At 41.4% G+C, this 20,711-nt stretch overlaps 1 protein-coding gene across 6 annotated transcripts in view; it reads right to left on the minus strand.

Annotated features, from left to right (window-relative positions):
* Positions 1 to 20,711, minus strand: part of PDE1C (phosphodiesterase 1C) — a 375,734-nt gene that overhangs the window by 258,240 nt on the left and 96,783 nt on the right. For 2 of the 6 annotated variants that reach the window (XM_017738623.1, XM_017738622.1), the window contains exon 1: positions 15,215 to 15,780. The exons of the other annotated variants lie outside the window; for them this stretch is intronic. In XM_017738623.1, coding sequence (XP_017594112.1) covers positions 15,215 to 15,315 — 101 coding nt within the window. In that variant the 5' untranslated portion in view covers positions 15,316 to 15,780. Of the gene's footprint in view, positions 1 to 15,214; positions 15,781 to 20,711 lie in introns of those variants that run through there. 6 annotated transcript variants of the gene reach the window in all.

Consider the following 20,711-nt stretch of genomic DNA (forward strand, 5'->3'; position numbering starts at 1 on the left):
AGAACTGTTATTCCTATTTCCCACATCTTTGCCTGAAAGCCCCTTGATTTCAAAATTATAATAGCTCGGAGAGAAGGGGGTTGCATCTGCCATTCCAGGGGAGGCTTCTGCCTTCCTTAGCAGACACCTGCCTTTCAAACCAAGACAGTATACTGAAAGAGGAGAAAAAGCAACACAGGAAAGGTTTACTTAATTGATCTGTATTGAATACTGTATGCGTAGGATGGTTTTGAGCAAGACAGTCTGAGATACAAGGATCTGCAAGGAGCAGAGGAAAACTGCAGGGACAACTTAATGCGTCAGGTGTATTACCAAAGTTTTCAGTACCCCCAGCTCAGAAGGGTGAATTCAAATTCACTAGTGAAATGGCCTTGTATTGGAAAACAGACTTGACTGGGCTTTTAATAAATTGGCTTTTTAACTACAAAAGAAGTCAGCAAATCTTGTTCTAAAAATGTCTAAAAATATGATTTCACTCATGTAGATTTTGTACATAGCCCATACAACTACTGAAATCTTGAAGTTCTTCTTCTATATTTACTCAGTTTTCCATCACTTCTCATGCAAAAGACCAAACAAAACAACCAAAACCATAAGAAAACCAAACCACAACAACAGCAAAAAGCTCCTGCTATTGTACTTGCTCTGGATTCAGCTGAAGAAAAATATGAAGTAAAAAGGAAAATTAGTTTGCTTCTGAAAATCTAACACTTTGAAAGAATGTGTTCTACTGCTCATTCTGCTTTTTCACAATACACAACAAGCTAATTCTCTTGTACTTTGTACAAATCACATTCTCAAGAGAAGCATGGGCTCATAAAAATCCAGTTACAGGAAAGTACATTTCAGGAAAATAAAGTCCTAAGGTATAAAAAGAATATAGAGCAGTTCTCAGTATTCATCCTTAAAAAAAGACAAAAGTAAAACCATTATAGTATATGGCTTTCACATACTTATTATTTGAAAAATAGATATATTTTTAGCCTGAGTTCTGCTATCTAGCTGGCCACTACAAATGACTTATGGAACATTTAGCTCTGACATTAGTAAAGGTGATGACCTGCAAAGTACAGGATAGTTGGTACTTCATCATGCTTCTTCTGTAGTCTCTCCCACTGGAAGACAATGTGGCACTTAGTGTACCATGGGATCAGAGGGGCCAATAGGGAAGAATTCCTCCTGTCGCTGTTTGGAGCATAAATGTGCTTCACAGTGTGTTTACACAGCAACAACTGACGTCAACAAGTGGGATGCCCCTTCCTTGCTAGTACAATGTCTCAGAAAAAGGAGATACACAGTCTTTACTAGGCATTCTTTAGCTATATCCTGTTCATTTCACTAAGAACAAAGCAATGAAAATGAATCAACAAGGAGTGTACTGGGAGTAAGACAAAGTAGAACTTTGCAGAGCACATATATGGGCAATATTGATGTATCATGATGGATCATGAAGTACGTAATACTGTTTAGCAGGAATTCCACTCTCCCAGTGGCAAAAAGCTGTTAGACCCTGAAAGAAACAAGCATGTACAGGTTAAAAACTTATTTTAATCATTGCTACCAGGTAAAAGTAACATATTCAGATTCTGTAGGAGCCAGACAGCTGTCCAGCTTTTTTCATGCAGGATGGGTCTGTGATGTTATAGCATGCACGAAAATTGGTCAGGGAGAATCATTCTGCAGACTCTGGGTGAAATATGAAGACAGGAAACATGGGCTGGAATTATATCAGGCTAGACGAGCTGTGTGCGTGAAGTCACTAAACAAATTTGCATCTAGCCCTAAGCTCAAGTAAATCTAGTTGTTGCTATTTTTAGATCTAAATGTTGCTTGTTACTGTTTCCCCCTCCAATCATCCTCCCCCCAAATACAACCTACCCCTCTGTCTGCTAACAGACAGCTGGTGTGACGCAGAATTTTAAATCTCATGGGTGTGTGCCAGATCCTTTCCTGACTCTGGGTTACAATCTGATATACCTGGATTACTGTTGAGCAAGCCTAAACACTGGGAGAAAAAATTTCTACACAAAGATACAGTATTCCCTTTCCAAAAGAAGGTTCACTTCCCCATCCTCACCTCCAAACTTTCCCCTCCTTCAGCACCATGGTAGATTTTGAAAATTATTCAAGCCTTTTAGCCACACTACTTTGTGCAGCAACTCAGGACTGCTGTTGTCCTGATAGTGCTTCCTCACTAGCAGGGCAGATATTAAATGTCACTCTTAGGAAAATGCAACTTTTAAACTTCTCATGGAGAGCCAATGCTCTTTTTCTAAGCTTCCTAGAACTCTGCATGTCTTCAGGAGCAGAGACATTACAGAGGAAACGAATGCGAATGATGATGGGTTTCTAGGATAGCTAGTGAAAACGTGTTTGCAGAGAAGTGGCTACTACCTTCACAGAGGCTCCTACCTTCAAGACTGCTGGTTGCAGCAGGGTTCATCATTTTTGTAGGATGCCTGCTGCTCTGTTCACACCACTTCCATATCACTACAACATTATTTTCTGCAGAGAGTAAAGAAGGTTGCCCATCTTTTTTCCTCCCCTCCGTAGGCATGAATGACACAGATGTGATAGTACATGGCTGGCTCCACTGAATTAGACATGAGGGTAAAGGGAAGGAAGTGAGGAAAGCGAGAGAGAGAGGTGGCAGTACTGCTACCTGCAAGCTCAAAAACACTGTCCTGTGGTCTCAGCATGGGAATATTTTGCCACACAGGAGGAAATTTTGGGAGAGAGAACTGGGTTGGGCAGGTGAATAGATGGGAACAGGTGCTGAGCATGTACACAGAGAATGAAAGAGGAAGTGCAAGATTTTTATTTCTTAAGACCCTACTCCATCCTGATATCAGCTGTCTCACAAGTATCTAGATGGCACAGAAACCATGGGGGAAGGAGTGGGATATGTCTTCAGAAGCCTCAGATATAAAGATTTAAATAAGTAAGTCCTGTCCTTTCTGTATACCAGCTGCTATGGCTGAGACAGTAAATCTAGCTCTTAGAAGTTTGGCTGCTTTAAGGGAGGAGTCAAGTTCCCTGCCTCTGGCCCAGAAGAGGAGCAGATCTGACTTCATAAAGTAAATAGGTTATTCAAACTGAAATTTGACATTTCATAGAATGTGAGGCTACGTGGGACCATTATGATAATCTACTCCAAGTTATTCAGCAAATTTACTTAACTCAGGAATTTCACTCTTCTCCATTTGCAGAATATTTTCACTGCAGTAGAGCTAATTAGGAACAAGTCTTTTAGAGATCACTGAGCATTTATGCAAAACCCTTTCTCAGAAAAGCACTTTAAAGACACTCTTTGTACAGTATGAGTTACTTCTACACATCCAGTCAAACTGAATCCAAATCTGTAGGCTCTCTGCACTTGTAACACCAGTGCAATGAGAGAAAGGAAAAATAACTGCCCCGACAGTGTTAATGGGAACACATGGGAGGAAGAATTTTGACAGGTAGTACAACAAAAATGTGGCCAAGGTACCAAATAAGTTCCCCCTTACCCTAACAAAACAAAGCACTGACCTCCTAAAGAAGAGATCCTCATTCCTCTGAAAAAAGACATGCTTAGAAGGTAACACAGAAGCATTATTTTTGGACAGCAGTTGCAACCAGCGGTGTTCTTGCAGAAACCAGGCTTTCCTTCAAGGCCTTCACTAGAATCCAAGAGATGCAAAAAATGCTACAGATGGGTCACATTTTCAAATGCCCTTAAAAGCAGCCCTGTGATTTTCAGCAGAACTCAAACTCCTAAATGACTTGCTTATATGTTATGCTGTGAACTATTCCAATCTCAACGTAAAGAAATCTATCAAGTGTTTACATGTAGGAATCTGAAGAACTCACAGGACTATCTCTTTTCCCACCATCACTTTTTAAAAAAAAAATTATTTTAAAATGCTCTATCTGGTTGTCCTCTCCAACCTTTTTATAAGTCAGTATGGTCTTTTGTAGGTGATCTCCCAATTCTCCCTTCCCAGTCTCAATTCCCACAGGTTCCTTTCCTTTTACTTTTCAAGCAAGTCTGAAAAAGGAGAGTTCTTCCATCTGGCTGTAGCTGTCCCTGTTGCATCAATATGTGTAGAGAAGCATATCTAAATTGTGTATTCAGACTCATTGCTTAACAGACGCCAGTAACTGCTTATTGCTAGTAAATCCCTGAAAACCAGCTGCTCCACAAGAGGCATGGGAGGAAGTGTGATCTGAGCATCATTTACAGCAATCATCCGAACTGCTCAGCCTTGTAAGGAGGTAAATGCTCTGCTTCTGTTCTTTGGCCTTGCCTGCCACAGTTGTAGCTCAAGGGCACTGTATAGCCTTAGCTGTTAAAAATTGCACAGATCTTATGTCCAACTTGTGTTAATCTTGGTGTTGAAATGAGCATTGTACCAAGCCAGGATTCATGCTACAGATGGATGTTGTGGAACTTTCTGTCTTGGCTAGGAGTTTTGTGCATGAACAATATCTATCTCTATTAGTGTAAAAAAACACTCCTAAAGTGATGACACAGATAGTGTCATATGACACAAATGACAAAAATAGCCATTCAGGATGTTTGTACATACGTTGTTGTCATACATTTCTATATGCATCTTAATAATTAAAATTTCTCCTATAATCTCTCTTGACAAGAAAGATCATGACAATCTTCTGCTGCATGCCTAAGCTCACGTGAATTTCTGCATCCCACAGAACTAAGTGACAGGCATAGAAGTCTTCCCGAAGAAGGCAAGTCAGACTGCTGTGACCTGAATTGGAATTCTTGGCAGAGACACAGCCTTTCAAACCTCTCCTTGACAACCATATAGATCCATGTCTCTCCAAGAACTCTGCACCCATCTTCTTTGCCAGAAAAATGCAAAAAGTCCCCAATTATGACCTTACCAATTGTTTTGGGGAATCCTGACTTCACTGAAGTCAATTGGTTAATTAGAATGAGTTTCACCAGAGTTTGAGTTGGATTCTTGATCTATTGCAAAATTTTAGTACTGGTTTCTTTGTATTTATAATCAACTTCAAATTTAATCTGCTTTTCAAATATCCAAGACAGTTCCAAACAAATTTGGGCAAAGGCTTGGGTCTGCTGGAGAAAGGATTATTGTTTATCTACAATTCAGATTAAGCACAACTCTGGGTTGAAGACTGTCAGAGGAAATTTTTGCACCATCGTAGGGCTGAACTTTTCTTAAGCTACCAATTACTTGGAAAACCTAGTTTAATCAAAGAAAACAAAGGAAAAACAAATTTTAAATAAATAAATAACCAACACCACACCAAAGGCCAGGAACTGCATTCTAATTTTACCCCTTAAAACACACTGGTACAAATGCTTTCTAGTACAGCACAATTCACATCAGAAAAAGCCTTATGAATCCTTACAAACCCTATGAAACAAGCCCTTCTAGAAAAGCTCTGCTTTATCCAAATTCCCAGTATTTTGAGAGCAGTTTGCACTTGTAGAGGTTTCACTGTTTCTGGCGAATTTACCAGGTCAGCCCTAATATGTGAACCTCAAGCTTCCCTCGCCTGCCAGTCAGGATCAGAGTCAGACCTTTTCTAGGATTCTGAAGAGGCTGAAGTGATTTTTGAGGAAACAAGACAATAATGACTGGAACTGGAAAATTTCACATGAATTGCAGGAAGAAACAGAAACAAATTAAATAAAAATCCTTTCATGGTCTGAGTTGGATTTAATGTAGTGTTTGAATCCACCAAAAATTGGCAGTTTAGGAGATGACCTCTCCACACAGCTTTTAAAACACACACGCAGAGGATTTTTCAGTGATGTCTTCCATCAGGTTTGCTTCCTTCTGTATGGACTCCTACCCCACCAAGACAGTTTCAAAAAAGAATTCCAGATATAGACTCTTAATTTCACTTTGACTTAAGGTTTAAATTCATCTTCATAAACATAACTTTTTTCATTTCTTGCAGGACTGCAAACTTTATAGAAGTGATATTTGAAAAGCACTGAATTTAATATTACAGAGAGAGACCCCTTCTTCTATGACAGATTGTGGTGTTTTTATGACTGCTGAAGTAAGCTTTTTGGGCTGAATGTACTTCATTCGTACTATCCTCAGAAGAATAAAAGCTCTTTTATAATTATGGAAAAAAACAAAGTGTATATTATTTCTTGGTCAACATTTTACTAACACAAACTCTTCCCTCTTTTGTTACCTATAGGACTCATATATTGACTTAAGATTCAAAAGAAAGTCAGTCTGTGGAACAAACACAGCAGGACTGTGGCAAAATGTATCAGTTTACTGAATAAATACAATTACAAACATCATTGTTTTTTATTACCTTTTCCTGAAGGTTCTGTTCTTCTACTTATTTGAATATATTCTCTCCTCTGTCCATTTTTCAGGCATGAGACTTAGGAGCTGGTAACACATCGCCTATTCCCATTGCTCCTTCACGGACTATACCACAGGCAGTATAAAACAAGCTGTTACAAGTTAGTTTACTGGTGAAATTGAGCCCTTCTTCACTCTACATGAAGAACAATATTATAGATCAACCAGACCCTGGCAAACTTCAAAACTAATCAAGACATCCATATCCACAGTTCACCCAAACCAGGAATCTCTAGGCTGCACTGCTACCTCCAGCACCTATCCAGCATCCACTTGCTGACAAATGAGACTTTTCTAATCCTTCTATGAACTCTGACAACCATGAGAAAAGTGAAATTTGGACCTAAGATGTCTACAGAGAGGTTTTCCGACATGGTTCTTTGACATATAATCCCTGTCTATGTCCATCAAGAAAGCCAAATGAGAAAAAGGGTGGTAGCAGCTGCATTTAAATATGACTGAAGGTACCTCTGTTCTTCTCTCAGGGCAAACAGGGCTTCAGTTTAAACCTAGAAACTCAGGACCTTCAGGAGGACTACAACCAAGACCAAAGAAAGCCTTTGTGCCTCTTTCACCTCCAGAAACTAATTAGCATACCTTATTTTCCACTTGAAAACCAACATAACTTACACACTTACTAATAAAGTGGTGTTTTCTGATGGACTTTTCTATACCCTACTGTCTTCTGTGAGGTAAAATATTAATGGACAAAGTCATTTTAAAAGCCACTAAATTTGTTCCAGTTTGGCCAAATTTAGAAATATATCCTCTGAGAGAAGGCACAACCACCCCTCCCCCACCAGGTTCAGGAAAAATAAATTTTCCTCGAAGGAAAGTGAAGGAGATAAAACTATTTATTTAACAAACACACGGGAAAGGAAAATAATGCTAAATAATAAAATCTTTCACTGTGGAGGAAAAATCTGGGAAAATGTTAGAGTCCTCCCTTTGGTCTCCTCGGAGCTGGGGCTTGGCCCAGGGCCAGGCCCTCTGTGCCCGGTGGAAAGTCCTCCCGATGTGCTCTGATGTTAAAGCAATCAAGCAGTCCAGTAGAAAAGGGAGAAAATACGAAATTCCAGGGAACGAAAAATTCAACTCTCAGTCTCTCTCCGGAGAAGAAGCAGCTGAACCACTGGCCAAAAAAACTGTCCTGGGAGCAGCAAGCCAGGTGCTTCCTCCCGCCCCTGCCGCAGCTGGGAAACAAATTGCTGTCTGTGTGTGACCTTGAACAAGCTGCAAACTGCTTTGAAAAAGTTTTGCTCAGTTTTTTGCTTCCCCCTCTCAGGCTCAGTTTAGAGGCATAGAAAGGCACAGAAATTAATTTCTGGGCATAGGGCAGCGATATGGGATACACATCATAAGATCACCCCAATGTAGAGTGTGCTTCTGGAATTGAAGAGTTCTCTGTTTTCCTGTTTATGATGGCCACATAAATAAAATTTAATCAGATCAGTATACTGTCACAGGCAGAACCAGCTGTTCCCTAAGTGACATTTTTCAACTAAGGAATTCTAAAGATATTGTAAAGTACATTCATATAAGACAGGGAAACAGGTAACTCAACAATGGCACTCTAACACTTGCCTGATCATCTTCAGCCACCAAAGGTCATCTTTTCCCAATGAAATCAGCTGCTTCTTCACCATTTACTTCAAGAAAATGTTGGTCTTACACAAGATCCATGACTGGGACCTCTTCACTGTTGATAGGATGCATGCTGGTTTGCAGAGGAAGCTGAGGATATGCCATAAATGCTGAATATTGTTCCAGATTTTCAGCAAAACCATGAAGTTTTCAAAGGTGCTGCTTTACATATGTTTATACCTTATCTGCCCATCAAATTTCTTAGTGAGTTCAATTTCAAGCATCCTATTCGTGTCACAGTTCAGAGATTGCTGTTTGTAATCACAGAATGGTTTGGGTTGAAAGGGACCTTAAGGATCATCTAGTCCCACCCCATGGCAGGGAGACCTTTCAGACCAGATATTCTAAGACCTGTCCATCCTGGCCTTGAGCACTTCCATGTATAGTATATCCACAACTTCTCTGTGCAACATGTTCCAGTGCTTCACCATTCTCATAGTGAAGAATTTGTTCCTTGCAACTAAACATTCTCTCTAAAAGTTTAAAGCCATTACCCCTTGTCCCATCATTACATGCCCTTGCAAAAAGTCCCTCTCCAGCTTTCCTGCAGACCCCTTTTAAGTACTGGAAGGCTGCTATAAGGTCCCCCTGGAGCCTTCTCTTTTCCAGGCTGAACAACCCCCAATTCTCTCAGCCTGTCTTCATAGAAGACATGATCCAAGCCTCTGATCATCTTCATGGCTTCCTCTGGTGCTCTGCAGTCTATGTCCTTCTGATATTGGGGGCCCTATAACTGGATGCTCACCAGGGGCCCTATAACTGGATGCTCACCAGACTGTGAGTCCTGAAGGGCAAAGGAGTCCAGGAAGGCTGTATGTGCTTTAAAATGGATTGTTAAATATTCAGGAGCAGGCTGTCCCCATATATATAAAGACAAGTTGTCAGGGGAAAAAGACCAGCCTGGTTAAACAAAGAACTTGAACTTAGGGGAAAGAATAGAATATATTACCTCTGGAAGGAGAGTGAGGTATTTTGGGAGAACTATAAGGATGTTGCAAGGTCATGTAGAAAGAAGACTAGAAGGGCCAAAGCCCAACTAGAACTTGATTTGGCCACTACAGTTAAAAACAACAAATACATTGGCAGCAAAAGGGGGATCAAGGAGTGTCTCCATTTGTTGAATGCAGAGGGTAGTGTAGTGACAGGAAAGGCAGAGGTACATAATGGCTTCTTTACCTCAGTCTTCAGTATCAAGACCAGTTGTCCTCAGGATACCCAGCTCCCTGAGCTGGAAGTTGATGATTGGGCAATGAGTGAAGCCCCCATAATCCAGGAGGAAATGGTTAGTGATTTGCTATGCCAATTACACACTCACAAGTCTGTGAGCCCACCCCAGAATAATGAGGGAACTGCAAGCGGTTGCTAGCTGTGTTCCCCAGGGCTCAGTTTTGGGCTGGTCCTGTTAAACATCTCTATTGATGATCTGGACATGGGGATTAAGGGCACCCTCAGTAAATTTGCAGAAAACACTAAGTTGGGTGGGAGTGTTGATCTGCTTGAGGGTAGGAAAGCTCTGCAGAGAGGCCTGGACAGACTCAATCAATAGGCTGAGGACAGCAGCATGAGGTTTAGTAAGGTGAAGTTATGTGATGAGACTGACAGCTGGACTGACAGCCTCACAGAGTCAGACCTAAAGACAGTCAGAATTTACCCATGAGATTTTGTACCGTGAAATTTTGCAGCTTCAGTGAAACCCACAGAGAAAGCCAAGAAGATAATAAGTGAAAGATGATGTTCTAGACGTAAGGAGAAGATGCTCTTGTTATGGGACGTTAAGTGTGTACAAGGAAGAATTTGCAGATAATATATAACAACTATACTTTTGCTTGTATAGCTAATTGTTTTACTGCTTGAATGGTCATTGTTTGCTAAGCAGCCAATCTCAGTAACCCACAGCAATTGTGAAGAGATATAAGAGCAGCAGTAGAGAAAATAAAAAAACTTTTACAGCTTTGGATTACAGTAAGTGTCGTGCTGCTATGTCTGTCTCAACAAAGCAACAGTTATGGGTCCTGCACTTGGTTCACAGCAATCCCATGCAGCCCTACAAGCCTGGGGAGGAGGAGCAGCTTAAGAGCTGTTCAGCAGAAAGGGACGTGGGAGTGCTGTTCGACAGCTGGCTCAATATGAGCCAGCAGTGTGCCCAGGTGGCCAAGAAGGTAAATGGCATGTAAATGATAGATGGCTTGTTTCAAGAATAGTGTAGCCAGCAGGACTAGGGAAGTGATCATCCCCCAGTACTCAGCATTGGTTCTCAAGTACTGTATTCAGTTCTGAGTGACTCGCTTTAAAAAGGACATTGAGTCACTGAAGCCTGTCCAGCAAAAGGCAAGGTCCTGAAAAGTCTAGAAGACATGTCTAATGAGGAACAGCTGAGGGATCTGGATTTTTTTAGTCTCGAGCAGAGGAAGTTCAGAGGGAACCTCAGCACTCTCTATACCTACGTGAAAGGAGCTTGTAATGAGGTGGGGGCAAGTCCCTACCATGCCTACAGTTGAGAGGACCAGACCTTCAAATGAGATACTGGAGATTCAGATTAAATATTAGAAAAAAATTTTCACTGTTAGGGTGGTCAGGCATTGAAAAAGGTTGCTCAGGGAGGTGGTGGAATCACCATTCCTGGAGGTGTTTAAGAGGTGTCGGGATCTGACACTGGGTGAGATGGTTTAGTAGTTTAGGGCTACAGTGGTAGTGCTGGGTTGATAACTGGACTTGGTGATCTTAAAGGTCTCTTCCAACCTTGATGATTCTATGAAAGTAACAGCATGAGGAAAGACTACACTGAGAATGAAGGGATTTATTATGTATTTAGCAATTCAACATTATAATCCCAGCAAGTGTGAAGGAGGTTAAGGTCCATTTTCCCGCCTTTCCTCCTTCAGTGTGTAAATCCCAGCAGAGGAACCAGTGATGATGTACTACTACTGTAATAGCTAGAAAAAGAAGGTTTTCTTTTTTGGCATAAAAGCAACCAAAATCAAACCAAAAATACCTGCAAGCTGCATCTTCAGCTGCCACAAACTAGCACATCTCTACTGAAACTCAAAAAGCCTCTGCAATCTTCTTTGTTCTCAGACGCAACATCTAATCCTAGTGTTGAAAACGGCTTCAGTGCTTTCTCTGTTCTTGAGAAATCAGAAGGCAACTGAAGCCACTTCATGAAGCTTTAAGAGTTGTAAGTAGCAGCTGGATGTTTAAGTCTCACAGCTAGGGTTCCAAGTGCAAAAACAAGAGCACCCCAACACAGCCACCACTGCTCATACCTCCACAGAGAAACCATCAGCTTGAAAAGCAACCATGCAATTTTGAAACCACTTATTTTGAAATAAGCTCTCCAAGCTCCACTGCTAACACTGACCTGTAAGGGCTCCCACTGAATCTTAACGTATAAGTTTTCCAGAGCAGAAGGTCTCGATCTCAGCAGAGTTATTAGCAACCACTGGAGAGTGAAAGGAAGACTCACATGTAACTCCTGTGCATAGTGTCCAAGTCCAGAGCTGAATAAGGCAAGTCTGAATAAAAGACTGTCTTCTGGACAGGATCCATGGAGCAAGGAGGATAGAACAGAGCAAAAGACTCAAGATCTTTTTCTGGCAGCAGCAGCTATTAAGAGTATTAAGCAAACAATCAACACATCCCTAAGAAACATAGATTCTTGCAGGGTGAGCACTACTTAGGTAGAGGGGGAAACTGATCAAAGGCAGGCCCTGCCTGATGAAACAAAGTGCAGAGGCAGCTGGCAGCCCATCAGGAGCCAGGGAGTGAGAGCACCTGTGTCCTTGTGGGGACTGGAAGGCACAGGGTGGTGGAGAAGCACTACTTGCAATACTCAGCAGTATTCCTGAGAGACAGGCAGCCCTCTGGCAGGCAAGAGCAAAAGTCCTCAGATATCCTGAAGGGATGTGAACGAGAGACAGGCAGCCCTCTGGCAGGCAAAAGTCCTCAGATATCCTGAAGGGATGTGAAGCTGTTCCAGTCTAATTCATTTGTGATGTCATTAAAACTCAGAAGCAGGTTTGTTCCTGGGAGGCCTCTGATGCAACGAAATCTGCTGTATTCCTTCCCATGGAAGAAAGGACACTGATGGCTGCATTTCTGGTTTACACAGCCTATTGCTGGGTGAGGTCCTACAATGAGAAATCTGAATTAAATTTCTCCCTGATATTCTGGTGCAACATAGGAAAAAAGGCAAAATTGTCAGTACTCAACTTTCAGTATTTTCCTCAGAGAGTTTCATACACTTCTAATGGTACCTTTGCCCAGCAACAGTTTATTCACAAATCTTTCCTCAAAGTTTATTAAAAGTAAATAAATGAAAGGTTTTTTCTAATATGTGATTAAATCTAAATTGATATCTAATAGGTCATGTGTAAAAGACAACATTTATTTCTAGATCTCTGGTTTGAGACACGCAAAGATTTTGCCACAGATGATTTACTGCCCAATAAGACAACTTACCATGCTCTCTTAAACCTGAGAAAACACTATAGGTCCTCTGACTAGATTATCTTATAAAGTACAGCACAGAATTATTACATCATGAATATGTATATATCAAATAAAAACATTTCAGTACTCTTACTGTATTAGTATTTTAGCTGGTTCTTAAACAGTAAAAGCAAAAGAAACTTGTTCATGGCTTAACAACCACTACCTCACACTGCTCTGCTTATAAAGCAACTATGTTGTCCTGACTAAACTACATTTTGGAGAGATACAAAACATAAAGGAGAAGCAAACCCTCCCACTCCACTCCAGAGACAAATTCAAAACCTTGTCCGCCTTTTACAGCAACATATGACTCCTGTTGCAAGAGACACTTAGCTTCAGCCTCACAAAAGTCTGTCCTTCTCCACTGTCCAAAAGACCTCCATGTGAAAATGCACATTCCATGCCCAAACTCCCAGAGGCCAGCCATCCTGCAAGACAGAATACCAGGCACAAGGCAAAAAAAGCCCTCACCAGACTTGCTTCAGCAGAAAATTAAGGGCATCCAAAAAGAGCCTCAACTCTACCGCAGCTTTGCAGCCTTTGGGATTCCATTCCCTTCAAACCAAGCAGGCTGAGAAGGGGTGAAAATTTAAAGAGCCCCCTTCCCTGCCCCCTAGAAAAGCCAGGTGACGAATAGTCTTTGTGAATAGACACATCAGCAGGCACTGAGGGTGGGAAGAGGGAGAGGAAAGTACCAGAGCTGCCACAGGTGAAGTCCTTCCAAGGAGATGTCCAACACAATGCTGAGACTTCAGACTGTTTAAATCATCACAGCCCTTCCCATTTAAGAAGAGATGTCAGGATCAAATTATCTATCTGGGTGCCTGCCTGCTGCAGACTACAACTCCCCAGGCAGCTTCAGCCAGCAGCATGCTCTCAGTACCTGTGTAACACTGTACTGGTAGCACTGTTGTGCCTTGTAACTAATTCCAGTGAGATATGGCTGTCAGTTTACCAGTGGCAGAGGAGAGAGGTATTTTTTCAAGCAGTATTTGTTCTCTCCAGGATGAAGCCTCTTATTTAAGATTCAACTAAGAGGGTTGCGCACATCTGATTGTTTTTCTTATGCATATAGGCATGCATAAAAACAGACAAGAAAAATCATGAAACATTATGCCAAACCTCAGTTTGGTGTGTATGGATGCACTAGGCCCCCATAAAATAACTGGGAATGGAAAATCTTCTTTTCAGTTTTCATCTAGTGATTAAGAATTCTACAGAAAAAAAAATCTCTCTCCTCTTTAGGCAATCTTGAAACTCAGAAGAGACATGTTCGTTACACTCATACATACTGATGACAAAGAGGGTTATACTGAAAAATGGCCTGAGGTTTACTTATTACTCATCTAAAATAAGTCTTACAGTTTTTCTAACTTTCTAAAAGGTAGACGAGACCCAAGCTTGATGTATAATATACAGACACTGCCTTGTACTAACTGCAGGAGAGGTCCTGAACAAAAATGCTGCTTACCTATGAACTCCAGGTAGAACTCAAATCAGCATGCTTCTAAACTCTATATTAAACAGGAATTCAAGAAGCCCTAGTAGAGGGTTTGTTTTGTGTGGCTTCTCTATTAGGAAGGTTTGGAAGACAGCTGTCATCTACTTTGATTAATTTCCTTCACAAAACAGGCTTCCTGGCATGATGCTTTGAGAAAAACACATGTTAATGCATATGTCTTATATTGCTTGGAGTCCTACAGAAGTTTTGCCTATGCTTTGCAAAACATACCATAGTTGTTCACACAAAGTAACATCCAAAAAGCAACTCAAGTTTAACTTGGACCCATTTGTTTTCAACTACTGGCCTACTCTTTCTTCATTTTTTTGCATCTGCTGTTTCCAAGCCTCCTTGGTCCCTTCCTCCCTCCCTTTCCCTTGAGGGCTGAAATGTTAATAACTTAACATGTGAAGCTGAAGAAAAAATACAAACATGTTCTGAACACAGGAAGGGTTGTAGCTTAACATGGTTAATGCTCATTTTTGCCAGGGCCAAGAACTGATGGACAAATGGCTGACAGCATTTTACATACTAAGAATATGAAAAAGACACCAGACATTGCTTCTAAATAAGCTAGGCAGACACTACATCTTCTTTTCTGCAATGCCAAGTTCTTTAAGCACAGATACTTTTTTCTACTCAGGAGACAGTGTACAGTCATCTCATGGCAAGTCAGGCTTAAGGTATAAAAGAATAAGTACAGTCCAATCAGTGGAAGATGAATTTGCTGCCATTACAAATGCTATTGGAAATGTTTTCCAGTTGTGCCTTCTCTGCCTATTTTGTCCTTATTCATCATGTCAGTGCTAGAAATGGTGTACATTGCAGTGGGGAAAAAGTCTTCTCTATGTTGTAGCTAAGGGTAAGATTACTGAAAATGGAGAATTCAGCTAAGTACCATTCAGGCTATAACAAAACTTTTCCAGTATAACACCTGAAGTAATTATCATCCCAGTAACTGCTTATATCTTAAAATGCTTTTATTAATGGCATTTCTACATTTCCACTTGAAAATGTTCAATGTAAGAAGAAGTTCAATTTAAGTAAGTAAATTGATCTTTTGCTAAGATTAAGTCACTGTATTTATGGAGAACAGGTGTGGAAACTGCTGGGAGATTTTGAAGGTACAGCAAGAAAGAAAATATAAAGTCTACAATAATTTTGACAGTGGGAGGAAATTGAAGGAGATGAAAAGAAAAGTACTACTTACAAGCCTCGGAGACGAAGCCAGATTTTCTCTATTTGCTCTGGCTGTAGGTATTTCAGAGAGTTGCTCTCAAATTCTTCAATTTCCTTAGTCGGTGACTCCATAGCTGCAGGTTACTGCTTTAGTTAAAGCTCTGGGAGGACGGCTGCTGCCTCCACACATGCACACTCTCCACCTTTAATGCTGGTGGGGAGCAGTTAACATTTCTGGCACACACTTCTCCCCCCTCCCTGCAAACGGAACTGTGTGGGCATCCCTGGACCGCTCAGGTACACACAGAGGGCAGCTGTACCAGCTTGTCACCATCCTCAGGCTGAGCGGGAGGATCAAAAGCTCATCTCCAGATTGCAAAACCACACGGATTTTTTTCCCTTTGTTTTTTGTTTCGTTTTGCTTTTACAATAAGCCAAGGATACAATCCATAATACCAGCTGAGGGATCTTTATCAAGGGAGGAGGGGAGGGAAATCCCTTGCTGACAAGGGAGCTGTCTGCAGGAGCAGCAGTGGGGAGTCCGATGACTGCAGGGGTCCCCAAGGCTGCAGCTCTGCCTTACCACGCTGCCTGTTGCTGTGTGAGTGGCAGTACACAGGCCCCTTCGGTCTAGCCCCCACCAGGTCAGCCTCGCCCTCCCCTTCCTAGCAGTATTTTTTCCCACTTACCAGCAGCACTGCCAACAGGCTTGAAACCTGACAACTGAGGAAGAATTCATCTGTCAACAAATCCCAAGAACTGTTTCACTCTCTGCCTCCCTCTTTGCTTCCCTCTCTCCCATGTGCACACACATCCACAGACGCACAAGGGAGAACAGGCTATTGGAGAAAATCTGGCTTTGATTAAAAACCCAACCAAGACAAATCATTAACTAAAAAAAAGAAAAAGGGGAAATAACAGAAAGTGAGCCACTCACTTCTGGCAAACAGCCATCTACTTCTTTGCAGTCAGTCTGCTCTCCTGAGAGAGTGATGCACAGCAGAGGCTGTAAGGCTTCAACAGGGACAAAATCCACTTTTAAAATAAATCAATTAAGTGCCAATGCTTGAAAATGCTTAGCAGGGAAGTCAGTACACTGAAGAAAGATCAAGTGCAACACATTAGTCACAGATGTATCAGTGTCTTTCAATAAGAGGTTTGCACAGTGGAGGTTAAGATTCAGTTTTGCAATATGATGCCTGCCTCTAGCTCTCCTGAAGCAGTCCTGTACTGACCCCTGGGAACATGCCTCTCTACACCTGCAGGATTCATGCTCTGAGCAGGAGGAAGAACAGGGATTTCTTTCATTGCACCAGCCCCGTCAGCCATCTCTCAAACTCTGCCAAGATCTCTGCACGCTTCTGTTTAGTGTTATTGATGTGGTGCTTTCAGCCAAAGCCATCAGAGCAGAAGGAAAATAACTGTCAAAACATTGTCTTAGCCTTAACACATTTTGTTGCCTATTGCAAAAGCTGTCTTTCAAGAAGCAGAGCCTGCAGAATTAGCACCTCAGACAGTCGCGTAACCTTTGACCTGGAGAAGATCACCTCTTCTTTGCAGTAACATTCAACAATGTGCCTGTGATGCTAGGTCCAAGGCACGTCTCTAAAGTACTTGATGTTGCTTTTCAGAAAGCTCTTTGTGTAATGAATGTTATCCTTCCCATTGCTAGGTGCCAAATTGTATTAGCCATCACTTCAAGGAGTTTCAATCCTTTCCTAGGAGTAGTTCTTAAGGAATTACCCAGTTAGAGTGCTGCTGCAATTGTTAACCATCTCCAGCTCTCTGCAGCTGAATGAGATTCTCAAATATAACCAGAAAGCAGCTGAGTCAAGTTGGTACACATTCAAAAAGTTATGGGAGGTAAAAACATGAATAATTCTCCAGATGGTCCTCTTTCCCCTCGTGGATTACAAAGGATAAGCCAGTATGTTTGCTTAGGAACCGCTTTTGAATTATACAAAGAACTGCACAAGCAGTCATAGCAAGCTGTTTTCTGACAAAAGCTTGGGGCATATTATCTTCTTATGTTCCTGCTGTAGTGATAACGGAACACAGTGCTAGTCTTCACTGCTTGTGCTACTTTCCATTACACTGATGCCCACCACTAAACAGTTAGTATGTTGCACCCATCACTGCCTTTTGGTGGTGAGTAAAGTAGCTACAAAATATGTTGTCTTTTTTTCACACATTTGATTTTAAGGTACAGAGGAAGTAATAGGGAAATGGGAATGCAGAGTATTGGTAGCACCAGGTTTGAGCTCAAGTTTGGGATCCCCTTTCTTGTTTAAGTCCTGTTGGTCTGATTTTGTGATAGATGCCATCAAGATAGCAAACACCAAGACAGTGACTGTAAAATGTTATGAACTTGTGCCATAAGTATCTGACATAAATACATATCATCTTGCTTGCCTTGTCCTTAAACTTATGGCTCACCTCATGGTGAAAGAGTAGCTTCCAAGAAGACAAAGTTTACAGTCCAAGTAAGCAGCGCTCTTTCAGTTCTCATGTTCATTGCTGCATTGAGGCAACAAGTTGTAGGCAACCAAATGGCACCATTTAAAGAGCTTGACTATCATGACTGTCATTTGATGGATACAAGAAGCAAGCCACATCCTGGTGGATTAGCCATTTCTTTTAAAGCAGAGGGGAGCTCAGATGAGCAAAAGTCCACCTGCCTGTCAGAAACATCTGTTGTTCAGCCTTCCACAGGTGATGACCAAACCGGTAAGGCAGATAGCACTATGTATGTGGCACTGTAAGCCTCCATGGCTGAAACAACACTGCACAAACTTTATCCCTTAAATCACAAAATCACAGAATATTCTGAATTGGAAGGGGCCCACAAGGATCATTCAGTTGAACTCTGAAGTGAATGGCCCATACAGGGATCAAACCCACAACCTTGGCATCAGAAGCCCTATGCTCTAACCAGCTGAACTAATGCTAGTAACTTTCTGTATCCAAACACTTTCCCAGCCTATCCCTTAGGAGGTGCAGGAGGGGTCCAGGACCACTGTTGCCTTCAAACAGGGTCTAGCTCAAGTCAAGAGACTGGATTTCCCTCTGCTGCTCTTTTACCTGGCATGAGGTCTAGCATAGGATGACTCCTTCCTGAGCCCTTGAAGCAGCCTTCTTGCCTCCTCTGCTTGCCTGTAGGAGAGGAGCCAGGACACCCATCTCAGCCAGCTCAGATACTCCCTTCCTAGGTCACTAGGTCAGCACTGTCAGTGACATGAAGAGCAATGGGATGGAGAGACAGAGGTCCCAGGCAGGCCAAATATACCATACACTGACTGTCTCCTTTATCACAGCACACAGATTTGGGCAAATGGGGCTTTGCCTTCTTTTCCTCCACTTCCTCAGTTGAGGACAGTAGTGGCAGCCATGTTAAAAGCCTTTAGATTGAGCCCTGTGCAGGAAGGGTCCTAATTACAAGTATTGCTTTCCGTTCTGAAGAACTGATGATGTAGGAGGATGCTGACACACAGCAGAGAGGTGTTAAAAGGCAGCTAAGAAGAGTAGAATCCACACTGTGTCTCCATGAGGGCAGGCATCACTGTAAAACAGTCAAAATACCAGGCGGTGCAGGAGTAGCTCTGCCTTTCTCAGGATGGTGGTACAAGTATTTCATGCAGAGTCCAAGGAGAAGTCAGAGCCACCTCTGACATATGTGGCTGCAAATCAGACTCGATCCTCATGTTAAACTTCTCAGCAGCAAACTTGCTTAAAGGCACCTATAGTTCCTTCTTTTATATTTATTAAACAAAGACTAGAAAAACAGTGAGAAAGTTCGGAGACCTCCTTACTTTCATCAGAGCTAAGTAGGCATAGCAGTAACATTCAAAAGGCCCACTGAAATGCATCCAAAAATGCTTCCAAAGACAGAAACAGCACTTCAGTGAGCATGAACAAACTGAAGCAATAATTTCAGACAGCAAGTTATCTAAAGTCTTTGCTGGGCTGCAACAAAAACAGAGAAGCTACCCCATGCTGCAGGGGTAGCATGAGATACTGGATCTGTAATGACATGCTGCCTATTGCTATTCCAACATATTGCCTGTGTGAACATGCATTTTCTCCCTTCAATTAATCTCATTTGACAGAATCAAAGCTTCAAGCATTGAAACAAGTTCTATAATTAATACAACTACAATATATTAATGTCTGTTCATGCATAAATAGTCCAGAATATATTTTATTCTCTTACCACCAATGCCTCCAACCAAAATTGCAGCAGCAGCAGAGTATTTGTCTTTTTTCTTTATTGTAAATCTGAGTTGGATCCCTGAACTTCAATTATGTCAGTGTGATGAGTCAGCCAGTAACATATTCCAAAATGTTTTGCTAATTCTATATTCAAACAGTTGTAAAACACTGACATGTCTTCTAATTCTGCTAATGCCAAAATAAACTAGGCAGATTTTGCTCAGTCTTTATCCTAACAGGAAATAGCTTCTTGCTCCTTTTCAGTTAAAAGCAACTTTTTTGTTTGTTTTGTTTGGAAGGCAGTTAGGGGGAGGGAGAGACATTCAGCTATGTCACTGAACTGCATTGGTCCTATTTATTCTTCATGTTGATGTATAAGAGAGTGATGGGAGATATTTAGACAGTTCCACTTTTTAGTTTTATTAAACTAGATCTAGTACTTCTTAAACAGTAGTTTCTAGGTGAAATTTTCTTTTTTCTACCCAAGGTTAGACTTTAGGATTTGATGGCAACCAACTCACACTCTAGCCACACAGTCATTATTACCACCATAAGTGAGAGCTGGAAGAAAAGGCTGCAAGGGCTAAAGATAGACGAGGAGTAGCAGCTGAAGAGACTACTAACTACCTTTAATTATAAGCACTCACCCAGTTTCCTCAGGGCTGGGGAACTGTGATTTCTGTTGCTCTCAGTAATTAAGGATAGTTTTAGCTTCTCTGTCCAGAAGTAGCACAGACACAGCTGACCCAGAGAAAGCCACACTTTCAAACAGTTTCAAAAACACTGAACTAGGTATATATAGATACATAAGTATTGCTAACACCAGAAGACATTAAGAATACTGCAGCATTCCCTGCATCCTAATAATGTGTTGGTCTCACATGCCAGGACTAGACATACTGTGGAGATTTTCAAGCAGTAGTATTAGAAGAAGACAAATTTTAGCTTTCAATCTAAGAAATTAAACAAAAAAAAATACAAAATTAACGGTAAAATAATCAGCACCCAAAAAAAAGGGCACTGGTTAATTTGGTGGAAAGGTGCTGTTCATTTAAACTTCTATTGAGTCAATCAAGCTGACAGTGTTGATTAAAAGCTCTGTTGACTGGCAAGAAGTTTTCTGTCAAACGCTATAAAAGTATAGTCAGCAAGACAAATGCATACCTCTTTTGTGGTCTGTCCCTTTTGACTCAGAGTTGCTGCTTTCTGTGAAGGCAGATTTAAGAAAACATGCAGAAACCTTCTTCAACTAAGGAAGCTTACCAAAATGAGAAAATTTCCATGCTGATGGCATCTGCAGTTATTACTTAAGCCATGGC

This window comes from Corvus brachyrhynchos, unplaced genomic scaffold, assembly GCF_000691975.1.
Source record: "Corvus brachyrhynchos isolate BGI_N302 unplaced genomic scaffold, ASM69197v1 scaffold146, whole genome shotgun sequence".
Classification (NCBI taxonomy): Eukaryota; Metazoa; Chordata; class Aves; order Passeriformes; family Corvidae; genus Corvus; species Corvus brachyrhynchos.